The 11,426-nt window shown below is 44.6% G+C and overlaps 1 protein-coding gene across 1 annotated transcript; it reads left to right on the plus strand.

Annotated features, from left to right (window-relative positions):
* Window positions 1-1,457: 1,457 nt before the first annotated feature.
* RNASE11 (ribonuclease A family member 11 (inactive)) lies at window positions 1,458-2,051 on the plus strand (the record flags this gene model as incomplete). The annotated part of the gene is made up of 1 exon (XM_079768318.1): window positions 1,458-2,051. One exon carries the CDS (start codon window positions 1,458-1,460, stop codon window positions 2,049-2,051), a length of 594 nt encoding a protein of 197 aa, XP_079624444.1.
* Window positions 2,052-11,426: the final 9,375 nt, after the last annotated feature.

Raw genomic sequence — 11,426 nt, forward strand, 5'->3', positions numbered from 1 at the left:
CTGATTTGGTGAGAGCCGGCTTGCATACCAAATAATGGGAGATGAGCCTTGAGAAGTAGGTTGGGGTTGGATCAAGTAGAGCCTTGACTAAGTGGCCTCAGGGGATTCGATTACCTCACATAGGCAATGATCCCTCACTGAATGTTTCTGAAGAAGTGTCATTACAAGTGGTGCTTTAGAAAGTAGTGTATGGAAGGAATGGAGGGGCAAGGAATGATGAGCAGGATATAAATAAGTGTGATAATGCAGGAGATACAAGTGTAAGGGAAGGAGGCTCTTAGAGATCAGAGAAGGAATAAATAACCATTCTTTCTGGGAGCACATTGTGAATTTTCCAGCACTGACCTCAAGTAAAGAATTTTCTACACTAGTCAAGCCATATTATGTTGTTAACAAACATTGCTGAGAAACTAGTGTATGGTTCAGTGTTTGATTCTGTACAGAATAAAAAAAAGCAGGGAGTATGTTCCAGGCTCAAGAAATTTTTAGCCTCAATAAGAGGGAGAAAAGACTAACATATATCAACCAACTTGAAAAATAAAAAAGAACCATATAAAGTGAAGTGCAATATAACCTATGCTGTAAGGATTCAAAGAAGAAAGAAAAATCACTTTGGGTTAAAATATAAATAAATAGGGAAAATTTCACAGAAGAGAAAGAGTGGTGCTGACCAGGTCACTAGGATCCTGACAGCCAAATGGACACTCTGTTCAGTCCTCTGAGTGTTCTCTGCTCCACGTTGTCTCCTCCTTCGATCTCATACAATTCTCCCTACCTCCTTTCGGCCCCTCCTTCCTCAGCTAGACCCAATAGCAGACACTCTCAGGAAACAAATACAATTTCACTTCTTACCCTGCAACAAACGGGAAGCTTTCTCTACAGGATCAGTTTTGCCAAAGGAACTGGTAAAGGCAGATATCCCATGACTGAGATTGGTGGGGAAAGAAATGGGAGAGGGCAGAATAACATTGTGGGGTGTTTTTTTTCAAGTACATGCTGGGTACTGTGTGAGGCTGTGGGAGACACAGGAGCAGTGAGGAACCTGTGAGTGAGATTCTTGTGATCTAGTTGAAGATTACAGACCCTACTGATGAGATTCCAGATGAGGAGAAGAGGAAGAGAAATAATGACTTGGTTCTGGGTACTATAAACATATTATCTTAAGTAATTCTCACTTTTTCTTTTTTTCATATGGGGAAACCGAGGTTAGTTTAATGAGGTAGAGTAAATTGTTAGTGGATAAGCAGGGATTTGAAGCTGGGCTTCAGACTCCACACTGATTGTCTTTTCACATCGTCATACTTCCATGAACAGATGTAGGAGTCTTAAGGTACATGGAAGGGGTCAATCCTGGGAATAACTGTCATGAGAAAAAGAGAGCTAGCTCCTTAATATTCTCCTTAGTTTTATCTTTTACTTTTTATTTTCGCTGCAGAAGAGAGCACCCTAGATCTGAGATGGAGGCCTCTCTGCTGCTACTCTGCCTGAGGCTGATTCTTGTAGGATCTTCAGGAAACAAAATGGAGACAATTAAAGAAGAATTTTCAGAGGAAGAGATGCAAAAAGACTTGGCAAAAAGTGACCAAGAAAAACAGACCATTGAGATATTAATGAACTTGATTCTCTTGTATAAAAATATTAGCCTTAGCATATCCAAGGATATTGTGTCTTCATTATCAACATTCAGAAGATTACATTATAGCTTCCCCAAGGGAAACAGTCCAGGTAATGACAAAGAGTGTTACAATGACATAGTGATCTGGAGAAAAGTTTCAGAAGCTAATGGGTCATGCAAGTTGAGCAATAACTTTATTCTTGGCTCCATGGAAGTGATCTGCAGGCCCCTCAAGACCCCCAGCTGCAAGCGTAGACAGAATCTTGGCATAAGCTGTTTTGAAAGCCCAGAACTGGAGATAACTATGGGCCAGCTTACTACAGGCCAACAGTTCCCCAGGTGCCAATACCACAGTGTTACCTCATTAAAGAAAATATTGGCAGTGCTAACAGGTCATTCTCTGATGAGCTGGTTAGTTAGTGGCTCTAGATTGTAAGTGTCACAGAGCTGTGAAACTATATCCTGTCTAAAGTAGAACATACTTATTGTTTATTGCCTTCTGCTATTCACATCTACCCTTTTAGCACAACAATAAGCTGATTATTTATACTAACTGGACGAAAGAAAAATCAACAATTGTGGATAATATCATTAAAATGTATAACTGATCCTAGAGTGCATATACTTTCTTTTTTCACACACACTCACACACACACACACACACACACACACACACACACACACACACACTGAATTGCATCCTAGCTCAACTATAAAGCCAAGAAGCAGAGTTTACCCAACGTGACAAAATTAAGAAAAGAAGGTCCAAAACCAATATAGATCATTGAAAATTAATTATACTGACACTGAGATTATTCAGAGGAATAGTGAATGAGCATAGGGGATATTATTATTGCTGCTTCTCATCAGAGAAACGTGTGTGCTGAGGCATGCACACAAATGTGAGCCCATCTGTGCAGCCAGAGGTCTGCCTGTCCTCCCGAAGATGCCAGAGGGGAAGACCCCTTGCCTTTGCTCTGCCCTCAATCAACAACTCCAGCTCCACATAATTCTCCTTCCTCATCCCTATCTATTTCACAGGTTGCTGCTGAGGGAAGAAATGAAGTGCTTATTGAAACTTTTCCTCAAGTATAGCCTCGATTCCCCATGGCAGAGGAATGGCAAGGCACAGAGAAATAAGGAGGCCGAGAGATGAGAAATAGAAAGTCTATGTCAAGTGCCAGGCAGAATTAATCTTCAATCTTGTTTTCTGGTGTTGTAGTGAGTTTCTTTTCATTACCAATTGTTTATTTGTAAATCTATGGTTCAACACTCTACATAAAATATGGGCAGTTTCTTAACGTGTGCCTATACTTCTGTTTTCTCACCTTACACCTTCCCTCCATCCTGAGACCACTCTTTTTTAATGACCTAATCCTATCTAATAAAGAGGGAATATGCTAATTGACCCTCATGCCATCACAAAAATGGCAGCGCCCACAGCCACAAGATGGTGGCACCCAGTCCCCTCAGCCCCACCGCTTGCCTGCCTCCGGAGTCCCTCAGTTCCCTCAGCCCCCCAGTCACCCAGGGCCAGCCCAAGGTGCAGGCAAGCCTCAGATGCTAGCTGCCCAGCCACCCAGGCGACCTGAGGCACAGGCAAGCCTTGGATGGCAGCTGCCCAGATGCCCAGGGCCACCCGAGGCTCAGGTAACCAGGGCTGGCTGAGGCTTGTGCTGCCAGCAGTGGCAGCAGCAGAGGTATGATGGGGCATCGCCCTCCCCTGATTACCGGGTAGCCTCCTGCCCCTGAGGGCTCCCAGACTGTGAGAGGGGGCAGACCGGGCTGAGGGACCCCCCCACTCCAGTGCATGAATTTTCATGTACCGGGCCTCTAGTTTTAAATAAATGCATGTAAATTAATGTTACATCATTGTAATACTTGTACATCACTCTTTATATATCAATTTTCCTAATGTTTTTCATACTCTGGTTTCTCTTCAGATATCATAAATCTTTTTTCTTTTACTAATGTTTTCCACATTCGGTGCATAATTCTCATATTAAACCTGCAAAACTCTGACAATCAACCAACATGCAGCATGCAGGCAGATATTTTTGTATCTTTTAGCTGGGTTTTCCTTGTCAGTGTGATGACTGTTAAAACAAACATTCACTATGGGCTTTGCCAATAGGCATGAAATTAACATTCAATTTGCATTTGGCAGCCAGGGGAGAAAGTGATACAAGAAGTGTCTGAGCCCCAAAGTTCTCTTCTCTGAAGGAATCAGGAGCTCTGGCACTCTATTCCAAGCCTTTGGCAGCCCAATCTCCTGGGATCTAGCCAACTCATCATACCATGAAGCCTGAAAGATGTCAAATGTAGAGGGCAACAGAGAGTCAAGCTCCTGCATGCTAGCACTTCTCACTGTTGAAGCCTGTCACCCCTTTGACATAACGTGCATCCTAAGATCCTTCATGATGATAACAGGCAGGGGATTTCTGATGTCTCTTTTCTGCTTGCAAACTATGGAGGGCTCCTTTTTGTTTCATGTAGCTTCACATGTAACTTTTCAGGCTGGCTTTTAAGGCCACTGATGCTCCATTCTCTTCCTATCTAACCTGTCCCCAGCACCTTCCCAGTCTCTGTTGTTTTGAGGCTGCTCTCTTCACAGTCCACAGAACATGTGTCCTTGTCTTCACTTCCTTTGGTGGGCTAATCTTTTTTAAAAATATATTTTTATTGATTTCAGAAAGGAATGGAGAGGGAGAGAGAGATAGAAACATCAATTATGAGAGAGAATCATTGATGAGAGAGAATCATTGATCAGCTGCCTCCTGCATGCCCCCGACTGAAGATTGAGCCCGCAACCCAGGCATGTGTCCTTGACCAGAATCAAACCCCCAACCCTTCAATCCACAGGCCGACACTCTACCCACTGAGCCAAATGATATAGGCTGGTGGGCTGATCTTGATGCTCTTCCTCTTCCCTTTCTCATCCTATCATCTCAGCTCTTTCAATATCACAAGCTCCACTTGACTAGAAATAGACCAAAAAGTGCTTGTTAGAAAAATAAATGAGGTATATAATGTTAGGTTTGATCAAATAATTGAATCAATACCCCCTCCCCTGGGAACTGACCTTTAGGCCACTTCACAATGTACATTCCCTTTTGCTTAGACCACATTCCACGTGCTAAGACCATTATCTTTCCCCTCAGGATCTGCCCAGAGAATTTTCCACCCAGAAAAAGCCCACCAAGAGTCCTTTAAAATCTATGACTCCCTGTCCCTGGGTCTTGGCACCATTTGGGGGCTCAGCCCATCTGGTATCCAGATGACCTAATCCTATATAATAAAGAGGTAATATGCAAATTGACCATCACTCCAACACACAAGATGGCCGCCCCCATGTGGTCAAAGATGGTTGCCCCCATGTGGACACAAGATGGCCGCCACAAGATGGCCAACAGGGGAGGGCACTTGGGAGGCCTGCAAGGGAGGGCAGTTGTGGGTGATCAGGCCAGCAGGGGAGGGCAGTTGGGAGGGACCAGGCCTGCAAGAGAGGGCAGTTGGGGGCAATCAAGCCTGCAGGGGAGGGCAGTTGGGGGCAATCGGGCCAGCAGGCAGAAGTGGTTAGGGGCAATCAGGCAGGCAGGCAGGAGAGTGGTTGGGAGCCAGCAGTCCTGGATTGTGAGAGGGATGTCCAACTGCCCATTTAGGCCATATCCCACCGGGGAGATCGGGCCTAAACAGGCAGTTGGACATCCCTCCAGGGGTCTTGAATTTCGTGCACTGGGCCTCTAGTAAATTAATAATCCATCACTTGTGCATTCCTCCTTCAGTGATCCTAACATATATATGTCTAATCCCTATAGCTGAGAGGAAGCATTAGAGGAGTGATAAAGGAGACCTATCCTATCTAATAAAAGGGTAATATGCAAATTAAATGTCACTCCATCACAAAGATGGCGGCGCCCATAGCCACAAGATGGCAGCAACCAGTTCTCTCAGCCCCGCCAGAGTCCCCCAGTCCTGGGGGGGGGGGGGGGCAGCTGCTGAGAGCGGGCAGCATGAGTGGCCTAGTGGAACGCTTGCGTTGTCGCCCCAACAATGAGACAAGCATTCTGCGCCCGGCCACGGATGGGCCTCTAGGCCACGGAAAGCCTCTGGGCAGCAGACACGAGCTGAACAAGTTGACTGTACAACAAAGCCTCTGTGGGGCAACTTGTTCATCTGGCCTCTGGCCAGGCCCCAAAGAGAGCTACTGGCATATGGATTCTTGCACAGGGCTACTAGTTTAATCATAAAGGGAATGGAAAGGAGAGTTGGGTCTAGAAACAAAGTTGGGGATGGAGTATTAACAAAGATTTGAGAAAGGGATACTGAGAGGGGTTATTTAGCATAAGAGAAGTACCCTTCTTGTCTCTAACCATTTCCTCTATTTTCCCAACATAAAGTGCACTCAATTTCTTTATCAACAATTCTGAAATGAAATAAGTCCCTGGCCTCAAGTCCAGGGATGGTGCTGAAGTAAGGAGAGAGCCTTTGCAATGTCATAGGTAAATCTTCATCTGTTTTACTGACTCAATCTGTCCCCACCAAAACAGTCATTTCATATCACTGGGTATCAGTTTCCTTATTTACACAATGCTGAGGTTGGAGTAGATGTGGGTTCTCTGAGAGACGTGGGTAGACATTAGGATCACTGCAGGGAAGCTTGCAGGTTGCCCACCCAACCCACCCTCTTTGCTCTCAAGACAAAGAGGTACAGAATGCACAAGGCTGCCCAGCCAGACTGGCTGCCCCGACTGCCCCGTCGTTTCCCAGGCTCCTGGAATAGAAGTGATAGTGCTAGTTCTAGGTCCAGGTCATATGACATTGGACTGGCCTCTTCTGTGACTTTTTTTTCCTTTCCAACAGCTAGATCCCAAAAATGGGCATGTGCTTGACTCGACCTTGATAATGTAGATGATGATAATGTCCTAGAAAGGACACCACATGCCTGAGTAACTGTGTTGGCAAGTTATCTTGCCAACCTGGACTGCTGATCCTGGGACTGTTATATAAGAGAGAAACAAATACGTATATTTTAAAATCCACTATACTTTTGAGATGTAGCTCCATCACCTTAGCCTTACCCTAACAAATTTAATAACTTTAGGAGCTGTTATCACGTACAAATTCCTGGGCCCTAATCCAGATGATTTGGGTTCTATAGAGAAGAGAAAGGACTGTAGCATGTGGGATGTTTAGAAGAGTGTTAGGTGTGCTGATGGACAACAAAGTTTGAATACCACTAGATTAGATGGACTAAATGCTTTCTTTCTAGTTAGAGAACATTCTGATTCTAGTCCTAGCTAGGGGGAAAAGGTTGCTGCCTCTGTATTCAGATCTTTCAAGGATAGCACCAGAGCAAAACAAGCCAATTTAACTCAAAGAGCATCCACCCCTACACAGTGTTCCAGAACTAGCAAGGCAGGTTACCCCCAAACTGTAGCCATGGATACATCTGGGAGAAAATAGCAGGGCTCTGTAAGCAGGAGTCGGGCTTCCTTCTAAGAGAAGTTGGCAGAGGGGCCACACACCTGAAATGCATCCTTTGTCCTCCAGCAACCAGAACTGGCAGGTTTGGGATAAGATGATTGTTTAAAATCCCTAAACCTTCATGCTTCTAAAATATGTTAAATTTTTTAAAGATTACATGTACTTATCACAAAGATGGTTAATGGGTAATAACAATAATTGATAGCAACAACTGAACTCTTATGATGTGCCAGGCACTGGTCTAAGTATATATATAAATATAAGTATATGTGTAAATATAAATAAATGTAAATATAAATATATAAATATATATAGTCTCAGAACAACCTTTAGGAGGAAGATTATTATTATCCCCACTTCAGCGATGAAGAAACTGAAGTACAAAGACTTTAGGGGATTGAAGCATCCATCTTATATAAAAACTGCTGTTTGAAATTTTAGCCCTGCTATTTTGGCTTCTGTAAATGCTCGCTTGCTTAAATGATAAGGAAAATAAGACTACTCCTGTTGGAAGCCACCCATTGCCTTCACTAGCAGAGAGGTGTGGACAAGGAACACAGAAGGCTGGTCAACCTTGAAGCTCTGAAAGGTCAGAGCCAAGCACCCACTGTCTAGTTGAGACAGTGGTAGCTAAAGCAACATCCATCTTTTAGTTTTATGTAAATTCTTGCTGATTGGCTATTATTGGAATTGCCTGCCTAAAGGCTATGGGTGTATCCCATAGTCTTAATAAAAGGGATTGCTAGGCCAGAGCAAAGTGGAGTCCTTCCCCTTGAGTTGGGCTCCCACCTGGCCCCCAATATTCCCAAATTTATACTTTCTTGTCTAGTCTCTTTCATTTGTGTGCGGCCTCCTCCAGATCCCGAACCCTGAACCTGAACCCTGAACCGCACGGGACGTGAAAGGGGTTTGCTACATACTCACATTCCAGAGAGGCCATAAACCTTCCCCAGAAGAAGTTATCAGTGCTAGCGCCAGGCCAGGCCTTTGGTTGAGGTCCCAAAGCCCCAGCACATAGGGCTCTTTAAGAACTTGCAAAAGGGACCAGAAAAAAAAAACATATTTGGGAGACAAAGAAGGTAAAAAGATATAAATAGGGAAACTTCCTCCATATCGGGGCCCAGAATTTGAAATGCATAATAATAGTAATAAAGGGTAACTCCATCTCTGTAAGTGTTGCTTGGTTCTTCTCCGGTCTTCTGTAACAGGATGTACAAAGAACTCACACAAAAGGTCCCCCAGGAAGAAACAAGGACATTCTGATTTCATAGGCCATGCTTTTAGCCATTCATCTTTATTTAATAGGAAAAAGCAACCTTGCCCATAACTATACAGAAAGATAATGATGGGCCACTCCTGAACAAACTTGATCTCACAGGGTTGTTGTAAAGATTGAATGGCACTCTGTTAAGCACACAACTGAAGAGAAACATTTGCAATACATGTGACTGACAAAGAGTTGATATTATTAATATAGAGAGAGGACTGTTCATTTAATAAGATAAAAATGAACATTCAGAAAAACAAGCAAGGCACACAAACAGAAAATTAACAAATTAACAAAAGACAAAAATAAGTAGTCATTCAACATTTGGAAACAGTTTCCTTCTTACTAAAGGTCATATAAATAAAAATAATGCAATGTCATTTTTTATGTGCCCAATCAGCAGAAATAAGATTTTGAAAAACAACATAGTGCTGGCATAGGTACAGGACAGTGGATATCCTCATGCACTCCTCCTGGGAAAGCAATCAGTACACTTGCTGTCTTTCTGGGGAGCAACTTAAACTAAGCCTCATTCTAGTTTTCAAATCCCTGCATGTTTGGTTTCTCTACTTCCCTGATGACACTTTCTTCCTCTCACACATCCTTGGTAAGACACTCAGCTCCTTCCATGATGGCCCTGACAGCTCTCTGAGTTTGTGGCCTCATTGAAAGGCCTGAGTAGGCCCTGGGGCTTCTCTTTCTTAGGGTCAAAGAGCAGGACCACAGGAGCTGGCAGAGCCTGGGCCTGTGAGAGCTGCAGGCTATGCTGCTTGCCTGTGCTCTCCTTGCTGTCCCCAGCTCAGGCTGTTCAAGAACTCCATGTTCTCTATTAAGGGACTGTAGGCTGAGCTCTGGGACCTGTCCCAGAAATACCTTTCTGAGAGTTTCCTGGGCAGGATGGGCTCTTGAAACATGCCCACACAGAGAGGGACACCTGTTCCCTTCTATCCCCTTCTATCCCTTCTTCATCGAACTTCCATGTTCTCTTCTCTTTAGCAGATTGTTCCCCCAACACTCAACACTCATCACCCTGCATACACAGGAGGTGCCTGCACCTTGCATGGCTTCTGCTTTCTAATTTCCTTCCAGGCTTTGCACCATGTGTTCTTCTCTGTGTGTCTTACATTTGAATTCACTGTTCAGGGATAGAGTGACAAGTTGGGCAGATTTCTGGAGCCAGGCCATCCACTTTCACTCAAAGGCCAGCATTCCACCTGCCCTGGTTTCAGTCCCTGTGGGGTAACCTGTTCATCCAGCGCTGATAGAACACATGGCACTGAGTTGCTCAGGTGGAAAAGGATAAGAATGGCACGAATTGCTGGACTCACCCTGCATACACATCAAGCTCTCTTAGGAGGTGCCGCTGAGCAGCTCCCTAGTCTACTAAATTCCCCCTTGTCTTCCTTTAGAAAAATTCCGAAATTGTCCAGTTGTCTTTATAAAAATCATACTCATTGTAACCATTTTAAAGAAAAGGTGTAGATTTTAAAAAATGTACCCTCACTATACACTATACAAGGTGTTGGATACAGAGCAATAATATAATATCTTAGGAGAGAAAGATATCTCTGTTATCTGAAATGATCAGTGCAGGCACCTGTGAAAGAAGAACTAAAATCTTGAACTTGACAGATGATCCATTAAAATAGCTAAAATTTGAATAGAAGAAAAAAGGGGGACGACTAGGAATAGGAAGAAACACATGAATAGGAGAAGTGGAAATATGGTTGATATTGCTATAACCGTTCCAGCTTTTTTTTTGACTAGCATTAGTGTTAGGAGCAGAAACAGAATGTTGGGGACTAACTATAATTATAAGAAATATTAATCATGCTCTGTTAACCACAATTGTTTTGTTTGATTAAAGAAGGCACATTCTGCCCGACTGGTGTGGCTCAGTGACCTATGAACCAGGAGGTCACGTTTCAATTCCCAGTCAGGGCACATGCCTGGGTTATGAGCTGGATCCCCAGTGTGGGACATGCAGGAGACAGCCAATCAATGATTCTCTCTTATCATTGATGATTCTATCTCTCTCTCCCCCTCCCTTCCTCTCTGAAATCAATAAAAATCTATTTAAAAAAAAACAACAAATAAATAAATAAAGAAGGCACATTCTAACCTGGCTGGCAGTTACACATGGGACCTGGGAGGTCACCTGGAAATGCAGCCCATCCACCCCATCAGAGAGCTGCCTATTATTATGGAAAGATTAACAGCCTTGTTGCAGAAACCAGAATCACCAGCACTTTGAAGACCATAGCCCTTTACATATCACTAACCTTTTGCATATCAGAAGCTCTTTGGAGACCCCCAGCCTTTGCATACCTGCAGGCCTTTGCAAAGCTCCAGACCTGTGAAGTGCCCATTTGGCATACCTTTTACCTACTTCCCATGTAATCTTTGTCCTTCTACACAATATAAGTAGCTGGTATGGTGGGGTGCAGAGCAGATTTTTGTGGATGCCCTACTGCCCTCCCATACTGCCCACAGTATTGGAATAAATGCTCGTATATAATTCAACCGTCTCTACTTAATTGGCTCAAGTAGTGACAGGTAGCACGGACCCATTGATTGTCTAGTTACATTAGCATCCTATCTAATAAAGAGGGAATATGCTAATTGACCATCACTCCATCACAAAGATGGCTGCATCCACAGCTGAGGCCAAGTTCCCATAAGGAGCCTTAATGAGCAATCAGCAGGGACCTGAGGCTATGCCCTCCCCCACCCAGCAGAGCTTGACAGGGGACCTCAGGCTGCAACCCCTGCCCTGGTGTCAGGCTGGGGGACCTCAGGCTACACCCCCCCTCCCCAGTGCCACGCCAGGGGACCTGAGGCCACGCCCCTCGCCCTGTGGGGCTTGATGGGAGACCTCAAGGTGCCCTTCTCGTTATGATGCTGGGCTAGGGGAACTCAGGCTGCTTCCCCCGCCCCAGCGCCAGGCCGGGGACTTCAGGCCATGTCCCCCACCAGGTGGGGCTTGACAGGGGACCTCAGGCATGCCCTCCGCCCCAGCACTGTGCCAGGGGACCTGAGCCTGCGCCCCCCTCCCCC

The sequence above is a fragment of the Cnephaeus nilssonii genome (assembly GCF_951640355.1).
Source record: "Cnephaeus nilssonii genome assembly, chromosome: 4".
NCBI lineage: Eukaryota > Metazoa > Chordata > Mammalia > Chiroptera > Vespertilionidae > Cnephaeus > Cnephaeus nilssonii.